The sequence below is a fragment of the Calypte anna genome, chromosome 2 (genome assembly GCF_003957555.1).
Source record: "Calypte anna isolate BGI_N300 chromosome 2, bCalAnn1_v1.p, whole genome shotgun sequence".
Lineage (NCBI taxonomy): Eukaryota > Metazoa > Chordata > Aves > Apodiformes > Trochilidae > Calypte > Calypte anna.
This window is the reverse complement of record NC_044245.1, coordinates 36,713,673-36,737,429: the sequence shown is the minus strand read 5'-3', so window position 1 is coordinate 36,737,429 and position 23,757 is coordinate 36,713,673. Positions and strand designations below refer to the sequence as shown.

The window sequence follows — 23,757 nt, the reverse complement described above, 5'->3', positions numbered from 1 at the left end:
AGCAGAAGTAGAAAGTACATATATAGTGAAAGAATTAATTTAAATAAATATTTGCTATTGAAACAGCCAAAGTGACTTAGGTTGCCAGAGATGTAAAGCTGTCATTCTGTAAATCTAGAGATCTTCTACCACCCAGAATAATTGTTTAAAAAACCTGTTCTGGAACAGTGATGGACTGATTTTTTTTTTTTTTTTTTTTTTTTAAAATATCTGTATTTTTTTCTTGCTCTGGCTAATGCATATTTAAAGAAAAAGGTGTCTATAACTATCGCTGCTTTCCAACAAGAATGCTGTGGTTTTATAAATTAATCTCTTTATTTAATTTTGGGACCCTGATTTAAAAAAAATTTAACAAGTGTTGTGACAATTTTTGCTTATTGTAGTAAACCCAAGTAAACTACTGGAGGAAAAAAAACATCAGTGGGACATATTTGTTCTCTAATACCTTTTATCTTTCTGTATTGTCCCTTTTTAAAACTACTTCTTAAACATGTCATGTCATTTTGAACACCTGAAGTAAAAAAATTTCTATATAATTTAAAACAGAATGAAGACATGGGACATCGGTTTGGGTTGAATTTTGAGCTTGATGTAGATTTTGGTATCTGAAGCAAAATCATTCATCTAACAAAACAGGTTCCTTGCCTTTTACAGCTTAAGGCTGTACTGAAGACAATGCATCACTTTTGTGATAATTGCTTGAATTACTGTTCCAAGTGTATGGCCCACTTGGGTTAATCTCTACTTTGGGCTAGTGAAGTAAGGCATCTTGTACCTTCTGTGCCACACCAAACCCTTCTTCTGACACCACAGAAGTTGGTGGTAAGACTTCAATTGGGTTTAAGTGGTCTGTGGGCAAGCCAGCAGAGTCACCTGCATGGGGGTGATGACCTCTCTGCAGTGTCCTCTCCCACCTTCATTGCTTCAGGGCTCCTGCATGGGGCAGCCCCTCCAAAATTTGCCTTACATGATGTCCTACAGGGAAGGTTTCACCATCCATTCATTCAAGGACAGTGAAACCAGTACACTGGAAATGTGGGGGGCAAGGGAGCAAGGAGGGCCTCAAAGCCATGCAGATGAGGAGAAGAGGGTGCTCTGCTGAGGGGACTGATCCAAGCTGTGGACACCAGACCTCTCTGTGGGAAAAACACACTTTTTAGTTGTTGTTTTTTCTAGTTGCAGTTTCTTCTTCTAGCTCTCACCCCTGTGGAGGAAAAGGTTTTCTTCCACTGAAGGACTGTTACTGAAGTTCGTAATTACTATGAAAAACTCAAGACATTGCCTTTTTTTTTTTTTAAAAATATGCTTTAATAGTATAAGAAAAAATATGCTACAGCAGATCTGTGAAGATACTGGAGTTTTGGTTTTTAAATAGAGCATATTTTCTTAAAGCTATTTCCAGACCAGCATTGCTAAAACTCTAGAACTGAGATGGTTTAAAAATGAAAAAGTGACATACAGTGATTAAAAAGGAGACACTTTTCCATCAGCCTAGAGTTATTTTATATTGTCTTCTTGTGCACAAGAGGGGAGCTGGAAGAACTCTTGAAATTTAAAAAACTGTATTTTTAATTAAAAATGAGGGTGTGTCAAGATGAGTTAATATAAGAAAAAAAAATCAACCATGTTGCAAGTCACTGAAAAAAACCATGCATACGTGGTTGCAAGATAAAGCAGCCCATCTGTGTAATTTACATAAATTATACTAGTTCCTAACAGTCCCATACAATTGATACAGAATCTAGAAATTAACAGAGCATGGGGAGGTCCATGCCCCACCCTGCTTGTTACAAATTTCCTGGCTGAGAACTGCAGATGTTATGGCAGGGACACTGTGGGAGGAACAAATCCAGTCACCAGGGCCTTGTCTCTCTGGTTTGGGTGTGCTTTCCCCTACCAACTTTGTGTAGATTGACTTAGGATTTCACTCACATCTTCTGCAGCGTACAACGTGGTTTCCTGTCTCTCATCTTTGCTCTGCATCCATCACTGCAGGGATGTGCTCTGCAGCCCCATGCCACACTGCACCTTTGCAGAACTCTCAGGAAATTATCCCGCTGCCATACATCGTTTCCAGCACATGGGTTTTTTTTTTTTATAATATTCTTCTAGTTCCTCCAGGGGCCTGGTGATGATTATAGGCAGTTTGTTGGGTATTAGAAAAAAAAAATGAATTAACTGCACCAGTATTTGTAGGTAAATTTTGAAGGCAAATAACTGCAACAGTGGTGCTATGGTCCTGCTGGTCTAGGCTGGAGAGTACAGTAAGCTTGAACCTGAATAGGTCATTTTATGTTTGTCTTAGCACAGTTTATGAGGAGTGTGAAGTCTGTGATTTTTAATCTTATGTTGGCTTTTTTAATGTTTCTTTTCCACCATAGTTGAGATGGATAGCCTTACTGAACTATCCCAGCAAGGTGCCAACCATGTCAACTTCGGTCAGCAGCCAGTCCCAGGGAACACAGCCGAACAGCCTCCATCCCCTGTTCAGCTTTCTCATGGTAGTCAACCATCAGTTCGGACCCCACTTCCAAACCTGCACCCTGGACTTGTATCTACTCCCATTAGCCCTCAGCTGGTAAATCAGCAGCTGGTCATGGCCCAGTTGCTGAACCAGCAGTATGCAGTGAACAGACTTCTAGCCCAGCAGTCCTTAAACCAACAGTACTTGAACCACCCTCCTCCTGTCAGTAGATCCATGAACAAGCCGTTGGAGCAGCAGGTCTCAACAAACACAGAGGTGTCTTCCGAAATCTACCAGTGGGTCCGTGATGAACTGAAACGAGCAGGAATCTCGCAGGCAGTATTTGCACGTGTGGCTTTTAACCGAACTCAGGTCAGTTGTCTTTTTCCTATTTTTTTGTTTTTTTAATGTCTAAGAGCCCATTCTTTGTTTAGTAATTATCACCACCTCAGTCTCTCTCCTCATTTCTGCCTTGTCACTTAGCTCCTGTGAGGGAACCAAGCTTCCTTGCAGGACCGTGTGGGTACAGTACAGAAGTCTTCAATGGTTGGTTTGTGGCAATACCCCCTGTTCTTAGAGATGCCTTGATTCCTCTCCAGTTGTGATGGTTTATGAGTATCTTAAACTTAATGCCATGGAACGGACATGAACAGCTCTGTGCAGAACCACTTACAAAGTCACCCAACAGATTGCCTTTTCTGTTGCAAAGGTATACCTGTACTGACCACATGCATGGACTGAACCACCTGTCTTCTCTCACGGGTGTACCTGAGGTCTTTTATTCTTCTTTGCATTTATTTTTATTATTTTCTTGTGAAAGTTTAAATAACATCTTTGCAGGCTTCTGAAAAGATAAAAAAAAAAAGCTTTATTTTTAGATCATCTACTCTTTTCAGGTATTTTTGTAATTTGTTGCAAGAACAGTAGCTGCTGAGATTGCCAATGTCCACGTCAGAACATATACTTCGTCTCTTCAATGCAGAAAAAATTAGCCCCAGCAAAGCTGATAAGTAACACTAAAATGTGTTAGTTTTTACACCTGTTTTAGAAGCTAACCCTGTTATAATTTATTCTGCTCTATGAATTTAGCTTAATGCCATGTTGCGTGGAATTTAATCAAGCAGAAATTATCAAAGAAATGCCAGTATATCCAGTGCAAATAATATCTCAAAATTATAGAAGTCTGTTTTAACAGAAAATAAGACAGGTTCTTTTTTTTAAAGGAAATATTTTTAAAGGATGTAGGTAAATTTGCTTTGGATCCCAAAATTTTTATATATAAGGAATAAGTATTTGTCCATTGTAGAATATAGTAAAAAAAAATAATAATCGTTTTGGCTTCTCTTGAAATTGATGTTTCTTCCACAGATGTTTTGATTAACCAACTTGGTAAAATGTATTCAAAATGACTCAAAATGTGGAAGGAAGCCCCAAAATGAATGCTGAAAACAAATCCCATTAAGGATATGAAATACCTATGTATATTTGGGCAATTTTCAACCAAATTTTCTTGGAAGACTACAGAGTAGTTCCCGTCTATCCTACAAATTGTGTTGGTTAGTCAGCTAAGTGTTTGCAGCTAGATACATAACATTTTCTAGTATTGATTATTTATTGTAGCAAGCATAAGGAACAGAAAAGAATACTAGAAGCCTAGGCAATATTAGCCTCAGTGTTTCCAAAAAATAGATTACTTTTAGTATGAAGCAAAGCCCCGTTGAATCCAGGGGAATTTGATGTGGCCACATTTCACCTTTGCAAAACTGAAAATTGCTAGTTTTACCCACAGAAACACCTAATACAAGTAGAGATACCTGTGATTCTTATAAGGAAGCATTTAAATTTGTTTTGCTTGCTGTAGTTCAGAATTTATCTCAGACTATTCAATGATCTGTCACATTTGACTAAAGTGAGCAGCACTCGAATAACTGATGTTATTTAGACGTTATTTTCTAATATGGATATAGTATCATTGTCTCTTTTTTTTCTTTCTTTTTTTTTTTTTTTTTCCTGGCTAGAGCAAGAGAAAACGCTTGTTTAAATTCATCTACTGTTTTCTGAGATAAAAAGCTAACTCAGGCTTACCACTGACATTTTTGAGACTGTCATAAGCATATTTGAGCCGTGTCCAGGGACCATATAATGCCATCAATTTCTGAAGGCAGAAGATCTCACTGAAACCAGTTAGGAGTTCTACGCCAAAACCCCCTGATGTTGAGATACAGTCTCAGATGAAAGAGAGATTTACTTTCAGTGTGAAAGTTAAGAAAGGAAGAGAGCTACAAACTAAGAGTAATTTGACTTAATGTTTTTGCAGTAAATACGGACTTTGGTTAAATTGGCTCAAGGTGCTGAAACCTCTTGTTTTACAGACTTGTGCTCTGCAGTATGAATACAGAATTGGGTGAGGGTCTTTGGTTGGGAAAAAGAGGTTATACCAGTTTAACATGGTAATTCTACATATGGCCCTAATTTCCAATAATTTCTAGAAGAATGTCAATTAGAAACATTTCTGCTTCTTCCCAGTCCAAAGGAAATAATTTGGTAAAAATTGTCCTGAAAAGAAGGGTAGTTTTTGTTGTTGGTTTTTTTTTTTTATTATTTATCATCTATTTACAAGGCAGGAAAAAAAAATCTCTCAGCCAGAACTCAGAAAATTAAAAGGATGTCCTTAATGTCTTCTGGATAACTTCCCCCCTACTCTTAACTTCAAAATGGAAGTTTCAAAACCATGTAGTTCTCAGGAATGCGCCTTGCAAAGTTTAATCAAAGCGGTGTCCAAGATAGCTATTACTTGAATGAAAATTAGCATCTCTATAGATACAATAGAACAATTGTTGTAGGAAGCAGAAGTGATTTTGGAGAGTAGAGCAGCTCTCCCCATGCAAAATTTCTCAGTGGGCCTTCTAGGAAGGCTTCAGAGCACAGTGGGGTCTGAAGTTCTATTTGTCCTTCAGCACTTGTGATTCCAGCACACCAGCTGCAAAGAAACAGCTTGAATCCTGTTAGCAACTCTTTGTGATGCACTGAGGAAAAGTTTGTTGAGTGAGGATTTGTGAGAGCAGATCAGAGTTTCACCTCAAGCATAGCTACTGAATGTGTCTACTGGTCTCTCTCTGGGTAATTTTGGTAAATTGAGAGGCAAGTATTTCAGTTGCCATTTGACTGAATTAATAAACAGTATTTTTTCCAGCTGATGTCAGTGCACTGTGCAGACACCTCTGCTCAAAAGAGCAAGTTCAGTATTTTCCTGTGCTCTGCTGGCCAGAAAGTAAGCATTTATGATGAGCTTGCTGACCTGGGTGGCACTGGGCTGCCGTGGGGTGACAGTGCCAGTGCATGGTGGCAGCCCCCCAGAGCACGATGCCCCACAGCTGCCTCCCATCAGCAGAGAGACTCAGCCCACCCCTGCAAATTTGCAATTAATCTGGGAGGTTCTCTACACTGTTTTGTTCTTATTGAGAGCAGAGCATCGGATTTGTTGGGCTGAACCACCTTGGTAGCCCTAACCAAATAAACAAACTCCTCTGCCATTTCTGTCTCGCTGTCTGTAAATGTAAACACGAGTCAGGAAACGGAAAGCTTGGGTTCCCACAAGCAAAGCTGACATTTGACTTGAAGGCATAGCTTAACCTGGTGCACAGCAGGGTGACGTGCAGGTCCTGTGTGAGGAAGGGATTGTGTTAGTCATGGTTGTGGTTGGAACTGTGACTCGGGGCTGCTTGTTGCTATTTGCGCACACTTTCAACCGTAACGTTTGCTGAATGAACTTGGGTGCTGCTGTATGGAGGTGACCTCTCAGTTCCATCTCCACGAAAGGAGGGGGAGTGCTTTTTGCTACTTTTGCCATATCTGATTGTTACAATTCTTCTTCTTCGCACCAGTCACAGTTTTTCATCTCAAGGTTTTTGAGTGCTTCTCAGTGTTTCTGCAGATACCTTTTCTCTCCTCCTCCTTTCTGTTTCACCCCTATGCTTGTTTAAAATATTAGCTGCTGTGTTATGTTTCCTTTTGGTCATGTATAATGCCTTTTCTCATCTGTGAAAACTTCTCTGAATTTAGGCCTGTGTTCATGATAATTCTGGGCAGTTGCTATTTCTAGGGAGAACACTTAGATGCAGTAAACTGCTCTGTGTAATTTTAAACCAAAATCTAAGTTTACACAAACCACCTTCTCAGGCACTTTTTTTTTTTTTTTTTTTTTTTAATTCCACTTTGTCTTTGGCACACTTTATTTTCCAGTAAAATGAAAAATGAAGATGGATTATTCAAAATTGATAACAGTAATGGACCATCATGTAATGTTTTATTGAATTTGAGTTCTGTAAATTATGTGGTAGAGAGAAATTTGCCTGCTTAAGTATAACAGAAATTGCCACTGTATTCATATAATTCTTCGTAGTGTAATTTAAGAAAAAGCACGCTATCCATATCACTATTGAATAAAAGGTAAAAAGGTGCTATTACACTATCATGACAGCTCTCCTCTTGCTACTAAGGGACATAGATAAATGTGTCTGCTTATAACTTACTTGGCAGGGATCCAGGCTTGTGGGTGGAGCTTGCAAATAATCTTCCACCTGGACATGGGGTGGGAGCACCCTGCAACGCAAAAGGGGAGCGTTCCAGGATGTTCTGCATGTTTTGGGGTGGTTTGGGCAAATTGCATTTTTCTTCTGGAAGCTTTGAAGTTCTGTCAGGCTGATAAAATCTATTTGAATCAGTGATTACACTCAAAGAGGAGACAAACGGGGGGCCAGACAGGCATAGCTTTTGTTCATATTGGCAGACACTTTCGTTTATCTCCAGTTTTAAAGAATTCATAATTAGCTTTTGAAAGCCTTGATAATATTTATTGAACATTTTTGTGCAATTAGTAATGAATTATACTTGTGATGGCGTGTAAACTTTCTTTTTATCAATTGGACCTGGTAACATTTTAAGAAAATACATTTCCAATGTGAAAAGAATATAAGGAAGGAAAAGAGAGGAGGACTCTGAGCCTGCATTGTTTATAGTATCTGTGCAGAATAGCATTTAGCTTTTATTCATCAGTACCAGGAGACCACACCAAGGCTTGGATCTTGGCAAACCAGTTCAAACCTGATAAAATGAAGAGTAAATCTCTGCATGTCAGGATGGGGCAGGATCTGTGAGAACTGATGTTTTCTTTCTAGGATTTTTCCATTTTTCATCTTGCCTGACAATATTTAGCAGTAGTTTTGTGCCCAGAAAATTGAAGCAGTAGCAATGAAGTAATACTTGAAGCAGGCAAACTCTATTGTAAGTCTTTGCCTGCACCTGGTACTACATGTTGTTTTTCTGTTATTTCCTCACATATTCTGACCTTTAGGTTCAAAGCTCCTATAAGCAAACACCTCCTCCTTGCCTTCTCCCTGCTCCCTCTCATTTCCCTTCCTTTCTCTGCATCTGTATCCTCTGCTCCAAGCTCATGCAGAAAGTCATGACAGTGGTGGGGGAGGAGAATGCACATTTAATGGCATTTGTAATCACCAAGAGGTGTCCTGCAGCAATGGTTATCTGACAAATACAGGAAAACTGAAAAAAAAAAACCAAACAAACCCAAACAATTTTCTTTTTTTTTTACTTAGTTGACTGGGGAGTGGGGGGAAGGTATAGAAGAAAACCAGCCTTTTCTGCTTTTTTTAGATGCTCACTATGTTGCAAAGGCTTATACAAAGAAATATTTTATATTATGGGCTAAAGTATTTTTCAAGGACATTTCCTGTGGCTAACAGTAGGCTTGCTGTTAGTAAGGAGTTCTCTCCTGCCAGTGATCACTCCAGTTTAGTTGTTCTTTATACTTTTTAATCCTAGTATGGTTGTTTTCAAAATAGTAGCAGTCAGAAATCACATGTGTTTACACCTCCATCCTACATCCTGTGCTCTGCAGACAGCTTTGCCTTGTCTCCAGTGGCACAAAACAATTTTTTATATTATTTTTTTTAGTCCCTTGGAGGATGGGTCGTGTAACCCTACCATTGGCAAACAATGGTAAATGTGGGTTTAAGTGTGTAGAAGTAGGAAAAAAAAAAGTAGACAATAATTCAGTTTATGTATCCATTAATGTGAGTTTATTGCTAAACTAATAATTTAGAAAAAAAATTAAATCTTATCCTCCACTGAATTGTCTTTTTTTTCTCTGGAACTAATTTATTTACCTTTTAAGTAGTCTCTGCGTGGATATCAGAAAAGAGGAGGGATGAAGAATAGTGGTAAGAAAGTATGCCCAAGAAATTATTTATTTTATTATTTATTTATTTATTTATTTTATTCTTTAAATTATTTTTCATGCTTAGGGCTTCAAAGACTATTCATGTTTCTCATCCCATTTACCTTTTATGTGTGCAGGCACAGAGAGGGTCATGAGGGCTACCCTCACCCCAGGGCAGTGGTTAGCACCTGCTTCCTCATCTCCCCCAAGAGATGGAGTGACAACAGGGGCAAATGCAGAGCTCAGAGCTGCACTGTGTGGGCTCTGCCCCTGCCCAAGAACAGCTTCCCAAGAGCAATGGCTGTGCAGCAACACTTTCATAAAGGGGGTTTTGCCTATCAGGGTAGGGCCTTTGAGAGAGGTGACAACTTCCATGTGCTGTAAGCATCAGACTTCTCTACTGAGTCTGATACTTGGTCCATAGCTATCTTCTGCATTACCTTAGGAAGGGTTATGTCCAGTCAAGATTGCCTCTCTTAGTTTTAGCTTTTTTTTTTTGCCTGCCTCTCCTCCCTCCATTCATCTCTTAATTTTCCCAAAAAAACTTAGAACGGCTCTTTAGGAAAGGAAACATTAGGTTGTGTTATTTCTTAAAAATCACGTCCATGTTCTTTTGCTACACAAGCAACAAAAGCTTAGTACAGACCCTGTACATACAGAATCACAGAATGTTAGGGGCTGGAAGGGACCATGAAAGATCATTGAGCCTAAGCCCTCAGCATGGCAGCAGCATTTGTTCTAACAAGAGGTTCACATTTTCTTTTGCAAAATGTTAACTTATCACCATCTTTTTACTTAAGGACCCTAGATCATTTTGCATGCCTGACATATTTAAGAAGAAAATTAGGCAGAGGAAGGTTTCAATAACCTGTTGACATTAAAGTTGCAGTTGCACTCACAGTTTCAAAACTATTTCATCTTGTAGAGTAACGAGGTGTCCCAGATCACCAGGCCTGTTCCATTGCTAAGAATCAAGATGAAATGATTAGGTAGCAAACTTGGTGTGATCTGTACAAGCTGCTGGTGGCATCCTGTTGTCTGCAGCCTGCCCATCTCTGGCTCACCGCTAGACCTGTTTCCTTTTATGCTGTTGTTTTCATCTCGTTCCCCAGTGCTTGCTTCAGTCTATTGTTGTGCTCTGAAAATGGTCAAAGGACAACAGTGGTAGTTGGACTTAGTAAATGGGACCTGAACTGTAGGAGGTCAAATAATCCAGGCCACTAACTGGGTTGGTGTTGTCCTGGTGGGGAAAGGTGGACAGTGGGAGGAGAAGGAAGGTGAAGGAGGGGGAGCACCCAACAGTGACTTTCCTCACTTTTTGTTAAACTCCAACATACGACTCTCAAAACAAAAATACTGACTTAGTCATTAGACATCAAAATATTAGGAACCTCGTGAATTTATCATCTCAGATTAGTGGTGAGATGTCACTTCCTTTTGAAGAGCTCTCTTTTAAGTTGCTAGAAATGTGGAAAGCCATTTATTTAGGTTGGCTATGCATTTTGTTTGGAAAGCCTGAGAACACCCCAGTGTTATGCCTTTGAATTATCTGTGTTTCACTTATTGTTAACATCTTCTGAGTGTCTTGTTGACTGAAAGTTTTCATGGCCAGTAAAAGGAAGGTGACCTATTTAGGTGGATTCAGCTTATGTTGTATCTAAAACAAATGCTTGATAAAATGAAAGCAACTGAGGCTCTCTGTTACCTAACATGCCATTAATTAATATATTCCTGTGCAGAGTGAATAGTGCATTTGTTGCTGTTATTCTCAGCCCAGTGGAAAGAAGACTGAGGACTGATAAGCAGTGGCTTTGCAAAGAATGGTTTCACAGGCACTCACCTGGGCTAACTCTCCAGGGGCTAACTTTTTTCTTCCCTCCCTCCAGGGCTTGCTCTCAGAAATCCTCCGAAAGGAAGAGGATCCCAAGACTGCCTCGCAGTCTTTACTGGTAAACCTTCGGGCTATGCAGAACTTCTTGCAGCTGCCAGAAGCTGAACGAGATCGAATTTACCAGGACGAAAGGGAAAGGAGCTTGAACGCAGCCTCTGCAATGGGCCCCGCACCTCTCATAAGCACACCGCCAACTCGGCCTCCACAAGTAAACCACTCTCTCTGTCTTTGAGATCTGCTTCTTGGGGTTTCTCACTGCCCTGCTGGGTGATACCTTTCGTAAAAAGAAGAAAGCTTTTTCTTCTTTTTATTGTTGTGGTATTTTGTTGGGGGTTTTGCGTTTTGTTTTTTTAAACGCTTGTAGAATCTTTATTTGCAGTGCACATCACAAATTAAATTTAAGAAATATAATGGATGATAGCAGCAGTTTATTACTAGCTATTTTCTAATTTTAAGATAAATTCGATCCATTATGGCCCCTACAGAGTTTTTTTTTCATGTTTTATTGAGATACAAGATATACCGGGCCTGGAACACGCTGGCTTTCAGCTGTTTTGTTTTGGTTTTCCTGTAATTCTCAGGTGTTGGGTTTAATGTAAGAGATCCAGATAGGGTTTTTGAAGGATTCGGACCATGAAACTGAGTGGGAATGAAAATAGAAATATGAGTACATTACATTGCCTTAAACTTATCTTCCAGAAAAGTAACAGGTAAAACTAAAGGGATGGATGAAGGAGGATGCTGGGCATGCTTTCAGCAGGTTAAGCTACAGACAACTGGAAAACAGAACAGACTTGTTCTATCCATTGCTCTGAAAGACTAGGATAAGTTAATTAAAACTTCATTTAATGTTTGTTCTAATGAAACTCCTATTGATTTATGTAAAATGTAGTGGACTTTTAGTTGAACTCTTCAAAAATTATGAAGTCAGATGGTGTAGTCCTGGTGTCCACAAAAAAACCTCTTATGCTGGTTTTAGGGTACATGAGAAACATAAGTGTGAGCCATAGGAATGCACAGGATTTCCATAAAGAAGAAATACAGTTGTGAATGAAACACTTCAAAATACAGTGTACTTTTTCTTAAATGCTATGCACTGCTGTGGCTCAAGGTTGTACCTATGCAAGGAGAATACTGATATACAGACATGTGGGAACTGTACGGTACCTACAGTCTAGATTTGCTATACAAAGAAAGATTTTGGCATTGTGGGAATTTTGTGATGGTTGACAATACAAACACAAAGTGGTTTTTCCCCAGCCAGGCTTGGGCATGTGTCTATGACTATATGCTATACCCAATCTGAATGCTATACATCCCTCCAGGTTATTTTCCTCATTTTCCTGCAGCTAGTGGATGCTAAGGACCATGCTGAAGTAATGAATAACACAACTGTAGGAAAAGGGAGGACAGAAGATCACTTTGACCTGCATTGCTTTTCACAAGAAGAGAAAAAAAAAATTAATAGAAAAAACAGACTGTGCTAATAGTCTAGTTTTGTTATCATTAACTGAGTTTAGTCTGTGAAATCCACTATAGATACTCCTCAAGATAAAGGATGCTTTAGAGGGAAGTAGTTAAATATAGATAACTGTGTTTAAAATAGCATTTGAGTTTGTTTTAATATCTGTACCTGCTCCCACAGCCAAGGTAATGCAGAACAAAGGCTAAACCTCTTTCTTAACTTATCTCTTTCTGCCAAGCTAATGTCTCACTCTGTCTCAAGTGGTCTTGGGCAATTTCACAGCTAAAGAACAGAGTTAATTACAGGACTTTCCAGAAGGATGTGGAGTCAGAGGTAGTCCTTTTATTGGTTTTAATTCACACTTTAAAGTGTATAAGTCCCTTGCAGTCAGAAGGAAAGTGAGACCTAAGGGTTTTCCTAACTGTCAAAGCAACTCCAAATTTAAGGATTGGAGGGGGGGCATCTGTCTCTACTGTGCTCTTGTTCATAATTATATTTTATTCTTTTAGTAGTAGTCAGGAGTATAATTAACTTAATCATGACAGTTCAAAGTGGAAACATCATATTGGTTTTTTTTTAATCCTTTTCAAGAGAAAAACAGGTTGGTTAACAAGGAAACCTTATAAACTAATGCTTTAGGTCTACAGGAAAAACAATTGTTTTCCAGCTCTTGTATTGTTCTGTGTTATTCAGTGAAACAGTTGCACTTAGTGGATGGATCAAGGGTGTCAGAACCTCTGAGATGGGATTCTAGATGATCTTTTTACACATTACCAGATCTACCCACCTATAAACACATGTAGCACTTGCCCCCTGTGAACCCTAAATTTGCAAATTGAAATATCTGTGTGATTAACATAAGTACAGTATTGAATGCTAAAAATAATGAAATAGTTGCAGTTGTTGAACTGGCAAGTGTATCTATACAAATCATAGCAGAAATATAGCCTGGATACTGCAAAATTAATGCAAACCAAAAAAAACCCTACACCCCCAAAATGTCCACAGTTTATTGAATATTTGATACTAAGGAAATAAAACTACTAGCATCCTTACTACTGAATTTATTATAAGTAATTCTTTAAAGCTGACTATACAGTAATACAGCATAATATTTTTCTAGCTTAGCTTCTTGGATAACCATTGAAAGACAAAACAGACCATTTATCCTGACAACAGAATTTACTCAAGAGCCAACATATTTAATATTAAATCTTTAGACCAGTGTAACATTTGAAACAATTAAACTATGAAACCATGAAAAATGAGAGCTAATGTGCCACACATGAAGGTTTATTTTGCAATTGCAAGTTATCAGTTTCGGAAGGATGTGAAAATAAACATCCTGAAAAGGATCTATTTTGCATTTTTGTGTTGCCAACTGGTAGCCAGACAGTAGAGCAGACTTAACCATTTAGCAGCTGAGCTTATTCTCTGTGAATTTTGCATATAGTTGCATGAAAAAACAGAAAGCATGACCTCGGAGGTCTGATAGAATAGTAAGAACTTACCAAGCATAAACCCTGGGGCCTGAGTTAGAAGGAACTGTGTTGAATTTATCTCATTTTTACAGCATTCTTACTAGTGTCTACTTGAGCTAATGTAGCTGGATTGTTTCCAATTCTTTTTTGAAATCCTTTAAGAAGCTCTTTGTCCCCCCTACTTTTCCCTTTCTCTCTGACTTAAACAAAAAAGCAAAATCTTACTTTATTTTTTTTTTTTAATTGAAATCATTAGCCTCTAATGCATGAGCTTCTGGGATATGTGTATAGCCCTGTAAGCTGGTCAGGTTGTAAATGTCTGCTTACTGTCTTCCACACTGGCAGACTGAAAGTGAGGCAGCAATGTACACAAGATTTTTTTCCTTTAGATATTGTTCATCTAACCACCTTTGGGGGAGAAGCCTGTCTGTCAGGCTGGCTCTTCCTTGGGGCAGTAGTGTTTATAATATTAGCGTTTCCTTCAGTTACATTCTGCATGGATACCACAGTTTTAACTTTCCTAATCTAGCAGAAACTTAAAAAATACCCTTTCTTGTTCTATTTTATTTATTTATTTATTTATTTATTTATTTTTGCCTCTTCAACACCTTCATCTTGCAGATCACATCCTTTCTGGGTATCCCTAAGTCAAGCTCAGAGGATGAGTCTTGCATATTGTGTGGGAACAAGAGGATGTGGGGATACTTTAGGGGATGCTGAATGTGGAACTGTGTTCAGGGTGGATGGAGTTTTCCAGGGAGATGCTAGAGATGTCCTCTTCTCATTGGGCAGTTCCAGGGGTGGGAGTGCACTCTCCTCCTTAGTCCTTTGTTTGGGAGAGTATGAAGACAATTGACCAAGCCACAGATTTTCTTTTCCCAAATATTCTGGATAAAACTTGTTAGCTTTCCCACAGTTTTGCATGTTTCCTTCTCAGAACAAGTAATTTCCTTTGCAGCAGAGCTGAGGAAGAAACCCTCTCACCACTCATATTCCCCAAAGAAAATTTGCACTAACTCTTGGGGCTCCTCAGAATCCTGTATAAAAACAGAGTATGTATAAGGTCAAGAGAAGAAGATAATTTTAACAAGGTGATGTTTTGAGAAGTATCCACTTATCTTTCATGAGTCATAGTTCTGGGTACTCAATTGACAAAAAGCTTCATTTTCATGAATATAATCCTGGTTTTCCTCTGCCTACAGATAAATAACACTTCCTCCATGCTAAAGCAATCTCAGCTTGGGTTTCAGAGATAGGATGTTACTCTTGGAAGACTGGTCTTGAGGAGGCTGCTGCTTTGCTGGTGTTTGAGGACCAGTGAACCTCCATTGTTCTAGATAACACCTAATCCCATGAAGCTTGATGGTGGAGTCCTGGAGTTCAAAGATGCAATCACACCATAAGTCACCACCAGCAAAAATTTTCTTTTTAAGTCTGCAAAATTTGAGATTTCGGTTGATAGTTACTGTTTGTGCCAAGTTGCATTTTAATGAAAGTAAAACTCAACAAAATAATAAATGCAACCCTCTCACCCCCCCTGCAAAAACCACCACGGAGGAGAGTTAATGGAAACCCCGACACTTAACTATAACTGCACTTCCAGGCGCCACTGTAATAATGGAGTAGTAAACCTTGTCCTGATAAAAGCTGTTCTGAAAGCAACAGCATTTATTGTACCTCCTGTGCTATTTGCAGAGCAGAACTGAAAAGTAGTTTGTTTTGCCTGGAATGAACTACTTTATGAATTTTAATGTACGATGTAATATTAAAAGCTAAACCAGGATTAAAGAAGATTTTTGTTCCCAAGCTAAAACAGTACTTATGAGAATGTGTTATAAGAGATTTTTTTGTTTCAGTTTTGATGGGGAAGAAATGAGCTTCCATGTTTTTGAAAACCTCTTCAGATTGGTTATCCTTTCTATAACAACCTGTCCTTTGTTTAGAAAAATTGAATTAATCCAGAACTTCTTGCTACTGTAATAATTTGTATTTGATGAGAAGATAGAACCTGGCAGGCTAGGAGGGGACGGATGTGGTTTGGTTGTTTTTTTCAGGTCTTTCTAAATGAATAAATTGATTATTGATAGCAATATGGACAAACAAGTTTCTGGTTCTCAGTATGTTACGTTTCTACAGTAAAACTCCCCTCCCAGTTAGTGTTTGCAAGATTTGGTTACTGCCAAAAAAAAAAAAAAAAAAAAAAAAAGCTGATATGTGGTTTCTCTCCTAAACAGAGAATGTGGCTGTAAGTGTGGGTGGGGTGAAAGGTTGTGTTTAATTGTGGATGAAATAAGTGATTATGGTTTTTTGGTTTTATTTCCAAAATGAATACTTTTTCCACCTTCTCTCCCAAGTCCTGAGGTTGCACTGCTGGGGGATTTTTTGTTTTCTGTTGGATTTTTTTGAGGAGGAGGAGGTTTTTTCAACCCAGCTTCAAACAGCCTTTGTCTTGATGAAGTTCAATTCTAAATTCAACACAACAGCCTAGATGTTTGCTGTGTATGAATTATGAAACAGTTTTATGTATGGATATTCTCCAAAAGGTTAATTAGGAGTATTGCATGGAATTCATCAGACCAGAGCAGACCAATGGTCCATCTAGTCCAGCCACAGTCTATACCTGATCTTTGAGGAGAAATTGTGAAGAGGCAGAGGGTGAATATTTATACTTGGCCAATGATGTAATTTGGAAAGGGACAGGGACTATGAACAACATCTCTCAATAATCCCAAACCCAATCAGTTTAATACGTTAAGACTTGCATTTTTCCTGAAGCTCAATTTTCAAGAGATGCACCTGCTCTTGTGGCCTCATGCTGATTTGCCCAGTATGAGGCATGTTTTACCACTGCAGTGGGAAGGTTCCTAGTGCTGCTCCTCCCAGTACAGGTGCCTCAGATGTTTCTGAGCAGCTGTTGGCCCAGGCTTGGGCATCCTCTCCTGCAGTGTCACCTGTAAAAGGTCACACCACAGAAAAGGAAAAGCCTTCACTCTCCAGGTCACAGCTGCAAAGTGCCAATTGTCTTCAGATTACAGCAAACCAAATGATGAACTGCATTTTCAACTCCTGTTTTCAGACACCAGAAAGTGCTAATGCCTGTCAGAAGGAGGAAGGTGGAAGTGTGTGTGGACACCTCATTCTTGCGGGGCTTTTGCCCCTTGCAGCTAATGGGCATGTGTTAGCACAGCTCCCAAAAAGCCTGATAGACAAATCAGGCTCAGCAAAAGTGGCGTGCACTCCCAGTTTCTGGACTAGATTATTTTATCTTAAAAGCACTGTGGAGGATAGTTAACACAAATTGAGCGTGACATTTCTAGGAAAAAAATGGGCTGATGATTTGCCTAAGTACGTCTCTCACCCAAATTCTTTGATTCTCATATCGTGAGACCCATGAGATATGAAAGCTCATAGTGTATGAGATTAGAAGATGAATTACCATGTTGTCATGATTTCCCTTTGATCCTCGAGGGACTTTAGAACACAGGAAGATGCTGACTCGCACTGGATTAAACTGATAGTGAAAGTGTGCTGTTAGACACATACTTAAGAGTAGGCTGAATCACCCTCTGGAAGTGCCAGCTTCTCTGCCCATTAGATTTAGAGGTAGCCTGAGTGACTAACTTAGACTAGACATGTAACTTTTGAATGGCTAAATTAATTCATCTCTCAGCAACCACCGTACGAGCCAGTAGGTTTGAATCAAAATCTAAGGGTTTCAGTTTGCACCAACCCATTGTAGGTACTTGGCAGAAATCCAGCCTGTCCTTCCCTGTGTCCACTTTAGTGGGCCAGTAGGCTCACTAGTCTTAGGCCAGCATTGCAAGATTAGCTGCTAGATGAAGATGTTGTCATTAGCTACTGAGAGTATTCTAGGGTAAGCTGAGTCCCTGCTGATTTTCTCTACCTCTCGACTGATACTGTAGAAACTGCACTATCACCTTGGGGAGATGATTCTTGGTGTCAAAACGTCACTTCCATCATTTCCAGAGAATGAAGGAAAGGATAGTCTTCTACCCATCATATCACTTCTGATTTATTTTTCTGTTGTTTTCATTAATGCTGCAGATGTAGCATAGATGTGGTGGTGTAACCTGCTGTCATGTTATAATGTCTTTTTTTGTAATCTGGACTGCAAGAACAACAAATATTTGATGTACATAAGTGAAATACAGCTAGAATTAATAGTCTTAAGAAAGCCCTGACTTCATGAGTGAGTTGTTAAAGTATGCATTATTTTAAATAAGTGCTTTCTTAAAAACAGTTTAAGAATGAATAGTATTTTAGAAAGTTAAATTTAAACCCACAACTTTGGTACGTTATTATTAATTTGATTGTATGGGACACAAGTCATGATCAAGATATATCTGTCAGCTTTTTGTTTCATTAGAGATTCTTTTATGCTGCAGTTACAATTTTGACCTAATTTACACAGGGCAAAGAAATCATGTAAGAATTCACAAGACCCTATAAGAATGTTTAACATGTTTCCACTTAATTTGTTTTATGACATTGGAATTCACAGTGGTCAGCTAATGATAACTCATATTTCAGATGCATTCACCTGTTGCAATATGCTGAATTTTCTTGTTTCCCGGCTACCTGAACCATGGATAACTTATAATGTTAAATCTCTCAAAAGCTGAAAGAATATCAGAGCAAATTTGAATAAAAGGAATAAAATGGAAGTGGGAACTACTTGGGGAGGGAAGGAAAGGAAAATAACTTTTTCGTAATGAAAAATGTCTCACGAAATATATTTTCTAGGTCAAAACTGCTACTATTGCTACAGAGAGGAATGGAAAAACAGAAAATAATTCCATGAACATTAATGCTTCCATTTACGATGAGATTCAGCAGGAAATGAAGAGAGCTAAGGTGTCTCAAGCACTGTTTGCAAAGGTTGCAGCAACCAAAAGCCAGGTAAAGTTCCTGGGGTGCCACGGCTTCCCTGTCCTGCCTGCTTTCCCTGCCCTCTGCTTTGATCTGCTTCTGTCTGAGTTAAAATGTGCAGCCTATGCCACAACTCAGGGTTTCTTGTTGAGTCCAAAGGTAACATCTGGTTACCCTTGGCTGGGAAGGGTTGAGAAGCAGCTGCCAGAGATGCATCCCTCCCTCCTGGCCCCACCGAGATGCCTTCTCTGCACTCCTGTGGGTCTTGCATGGTTCAGAAAGCGTTGAGTTGATCAGTCAAAAGCTGTGTGTAAGCTGTAGATAAATATATGTATATAATTGCTGAGTTATCTTGAGGCTTAGATGTTCTTAGGTGTTTTGTAATTACATACACTGTAACAAGGAGCACCGGGGTTTGTTTTTTTGCCAAAAATACTAAATCAGAAACCCAGCACACCCACTGGTGAGGCTGTGCACAGGAGGTGGGGCATCCCTCTCCATATCAAAAGCAAAAGCAAAAAAAAAAATCCCAACATATTACAGATACACAAGTTACGTCTGAGAAAACAAGTATGGTCTGGAATATGATGGGTGGTTGGTTACCTGCATGTGTGCAGACATACAGATTGTATATTCAGTTTTAAGCCTTTGTTGTGTGATTTCCTACTCTTGTTTTCTTCAACTGAAGAATTTCTGTCAAGTTTAGTGTCAAGAGAGGGAAATCGGTAGGTGCTTGTTGGGTGTGATTATCCTAAGTGACATGTCTTCTGAGAAAAATTACCCAAGTGTGCAAAAGCATTGATTTAAATGGGAATATAAAAGAAGCAAGTTAGGGAAAAACATCCAGAAAAATTGGAACGACTAGAACCACGGTTTTACCAATGCTTGAAAAAGATGGTAAAGGCATTAATGTTTGCAATGTTGAATTTTCATGTTAGGTTAAATGTTAAGTCCATTTAGTCACTATTCCTTTAATTTTCTAAAATTGCTCCATAGAAAAATTCAGCACCTTCTAGGGAAAGATGGTAATTATCAGTCAGACCAGTGTTTCTTGGGCCGTCAGCATTTTGGTGCTCATTTTCCTTTTAGCAGTCTCTAACTTTTGACTTCTGTGTTGTTTGTGTTTTGGAGTTTACTCTATTTCATGGTACAGAAAGGATATTGTCTCTTAAGGTATATGCTATAAGGAGAATTTAAAAGGATATTTTGGAAATGTTATCTCAAAATGATTAAACTCAAGCTGTGGACTGTAAAAATTGCAGCTTTATAGGCCACATGCCTGCCTACCCTTCAATCACTGTCAAAGTGATAATTTCTACAATAATATGTTTCTTTTATTGTTGGATTCTAAACAGCAAGTGCTGTTTAAACATTAAACTGAATTGTTTGTTAGTGCTGTAGTCAGTGTGTCATACATCAGGCCACTATAATCTCCCATGGAATGTAAAAATTCTGTCATGAATCATGGCTTGTATATCAGAAATTACTGTAATTTTGATTGGAAATTACAGGGCTCTAGAAATGTTTCTAATTATGATAGAATGTTACAACAGCTTCCAACCTGTGTGCTCCTCAGATGTCTTTATTTACATGTCAGGACTCGGGGTTAGAGAACTGTCCATATTCTACACCTTCCCTTCTTCCATAGCAGTTCTCTGCAAAAGTCATCCACAAAGCCAATCTGTCAGTCCATATAATTATCTGATCTGATTTGTGTGATAGTGTATTTATTTAAGTGTGTAGTCTTAAAAGTTCTAGGTGGGACACCTCTTCCAGTGCTGACTTTAAAAAGGGACAGGTAGTCAATGTTTAGCAGAAATACTTGCAGAGTATTTGTGTGAAATGTAGATTCTTTTACAAACTTTGCTGTCAAGTGCAGAAACATGACAACACCAAACACAAAGTTCTTTTTACTTTTGCTGGGGAGATTATGCCTGTGTTCTCAGAGGTTATTTTTCTCCTGAAGCGATGCAACTTTAATTTACTTGTTGAGCAAGGCCTGTAGTTTACCAAAGTGACATTTATAGATGCTGCAAAGAAGTAATCTCTGAAGTGAATTGGATGTGTTGAGTCTTCTCTAACTACTAGTCAGCCAATTAATAAGATATAAACATGTAACAAAGCCACAGATATTAAAGGAAATCTCTGTGTTGTGAAAAATTGTGCATTGGAGCTTGTCAGTGGTACAGAGAAATATTTTTTAGGGCAAAGAAGCCTCCCTGCCACAAAAATATAGGCTTGCTCAAACAATCTTTAAGAGAACATGTCTTGAGAGAAGTCCATCATTTCATTTTTTTATCAATTTGGGGGTATTGGTTTCCTGCTTGGAACTGGAAATCCTGGGATAATCACTTCCAGTTATAGCAAAAAGTCTGAAGGACAGGTATTAGGTAATGATGTGTTGGTTTATGGTTTTAATTTTTAAATAAGTAAAATTGAGCATTGCTGCTCTTGTCCTCTTGTCTTATTTTGGATTTAAAAGCTTGATTAATGGTTTAAATGGTAGAAAACAATATGTGGCCTAAAGCATCTCTGGCAGCAAAGAGTTGTTTTTTGGAGGGCCTTTCTCTGTTTCTTTTTTTTTTTTTTTTTTTTTTTTTTTTTTTTTTTTTTTTTTTGAACTGATTTGGGTCAACATCTGATTGGGTGTTTTAAGCAGCCAGCATCTGCAAGGTGGCTGGGCTTGCCTGAGCCAAGAGACTGCAGATAATGTCCTGCTGACTAGAACACTTTGTACAGAGGAGCTATTAAATGATGCGCTACAGAAGTTTCTATTTAGGTAGCACCAGGGTAAAAAAACCAGCCTCCTGACTTGCACTGTGTCAGTGCCTCTGGCAGCATTTACCTGATTCACAGGGGGCCAAGTATGGGCTTGATGCTCAGCAAACTAGCTGGCTACCAGGGGCTCAGAGTAGCAGAGGTCATAGCTCAGGGCAAGGAAGTGGTGATGGGAACAGGAGGGGTTTGCAATGATGCTCATGAGAGGGTGCTCTGGCCTAGGTGAGTGATGGTTTGCATACTTGCATTTTCACCATGCACTTAGTGTGTGGCTTGTTGGCTTCCCAAAAGAAAAGGGACTTTCTGGCATGTGGGTTTGAATGAGTCCGGGGACTTGGCTAGAAGATCCTTTTGAACGCTGAATTCTTTTCCTGTTTAAGATTGCATATATTCTGTATATTTTTTAAGTTTCTGTATTTTTAAGGATTGATGTATTATCTACAGAATATCTTCAAATTCTGTTAAATTCTAAGTATATACTTTAAAAGTTATTATGGTTGTACTGAGTAGTTAAGAAAGACACTAGAATTCAAATTGCTTGAATACATCATATCTTTGGGGAGTTTTAAAACTGGAATTGGCAAAACACCGAACATCAGTATTTAAAATCTTACATTTTTGTTTCAAGTTGTCTGCCTAGTAGGTCTGCATATTTTTCACTAGGTTATATTGAAAAGAGAGTTTTAGAAAAAAATGTGCTAACAGAAGACAGAAAGGTTTATGAAGTGCTTTGTGTTTGCTTCCAGGTTATGGAACATAAACAATATAAACAATATGCCTTGCTAAAATTTAATCACCACACCTGAATAAGTCAAAATTAAAGAATCCACACATATATATATAAATTTGTGTTATGCATTACTTTTACAATTTAATCATGCTGTGGCTTTATTCAATTTATAACCCAACAGTCTGATTCAAGTAATTATGAAACCACATTCTTAATTTTGTTATTTCAAACAAAAAAAAAGTTGGTTTGTGTAATGATCATTAAGGCATCATGGTTCAGTAACTGTGCATTGGTTACAATGTTTTCATGTGGGAGCCAGGGATGAGTTTTTTCTTGATGGTGACAGATGCTGAAATCTAATTTTATTCCATAAAAACAAACAAACAAGTAAACAAAAAAGAAAACCAACCCCAAATCTAAGAGTCCCAAGAGGTAAAGCAAGCAGACACTTTTGCTCCTGTATGTTTGCTGTGTTTTGCAAAGTTACTGTAATATTCGTGGCTTATCCTGAAAAACTCTGGCCTGCACATGCTGGTATGAAGCAAAACTTTGCTGAAAATCAACTTACTTTGCGAAAGCTTTCTTAAATGTAGGAAATGACAGTTTGCAAAACCTGAAGTAATATCAACTTCCCTACCTCTGAGAGTCTCATGTGCTACAGTGTGAGGTTGTTGACTACAGAATTATACCTAAATGAGTTTATAGTAGAAAAATAGGTAAACCAGCTGATTTTTGCAGTGTTAGTCCTGCCAATTACTGTTCATGGACAGGAAGGCACCAAATGTCTTCCTTTGTCACAAAATAAAAATGCCTGTATGTTGAATGTTAGATGCTTGGCTGTCACAGAACCATGCTCTGATTTTAATTTTAGTATAAAACTAATGGAGTACTACCCATACCTCCAGAAACCTTATCTCATTATGGGGGGTTTTGATCCATTACTTCTGAGCTGTTGCACTGTGTTGCCCAATTTCCTGCCTCTCTGTTACCCCTGCCCTTCACTTTGGTTAAGCAGTTGGTCCCTTGGAAAGGAGCAATTTTGCATGCAGAGCACAGAGGAGAAAAATCAGTGGTTCAGATCATGCTAGAGATTCCATCCTAAGCCATCACACAAGTGCAGTGCATTTTATTAGAAGTGTTTGACTTTCTTAGTACGCACCTGGAGCATCCTTCTCTGAAATGTTCCCTGGGGAGGGGAGCTACGGAGGCTTTAGGCAGAGCAACCAACACTTGTTGAGTAGATGGGAAGGAGTTAAATAGGAAGAGAATGCTAAACATCGGCACTAAAATTGCTTTTGGCATGCAAATACCATGCTTTTTCAGACATAAATATTTTCAGAATAGGCCATTAGAGTTCAGGTATATAAAACCCTGCTTTTACTGGAAATTTTAATGTTGTAGTAAACCCGGAGATTTATAGTGAAAAATTGATGTCTGTTATCTCACTTTTATCTTTTTAAACAGCAGTTTTAGATATGCTATATCTTTGATCTGGCTTTTTCCATCTAGAGACTAAGCTATATACTCTAATAGGAAAGTCATTTTTAAACAGCTTCCCACACTGAACAAGCACAGTATTGTAGATCTGGCACGAAGATGTAACATGCCATTACTGCAGATAGAGAATGATCTATTCAACTGTTTTCTAGTGGGGAGGGAAAGAAACCTTTTATCACAGAGGGCAGCCTTCTGGTAACAATGTGGCTTTAAGAAGGGAGTCTTGAAATTTGCTTCCAAAGCTGTTCCCTCAGGGCCATGCACCTCAGGCTGCCCTAGCAAGGTCCAGCCCAGGGGGCAGGCAGGGGCTTGGTCCTTCACCCATC

General features: G+C 38.7%; 1 protein-coding gene across 4 annotated transcripts in view; it reads left to right on the top strand.

Moving 5' to 3' along the window:
- SATB1 (SATB homeobox 1) overlaps positions 1–23,757 on the top strand; it is a 73,388-nt gene that overhangs the window by 28,140 nt on the left and 21,491 nt on the right. For all 4 annotated transcript variants that reach the window (XM_030445407.1, XM_030445405.1, XM_030445404.1 and 1 more), the window contains 3 exons: positions 2,382–2,836; positions 10,586–10,798; positions 18,301–18,456. In XM_030445407.1, the coding sequence (XP_030301267.1) occupies positions 2,382–2,836; positions 10,586–10,798; positions 18,301–18,456 (824 nt within the window). The remainder of the gene's footprint in view (positions 1–2,381; positions 2,837–10,585; positions 10,799–18,300; positions 18,457–23,757) is intronic.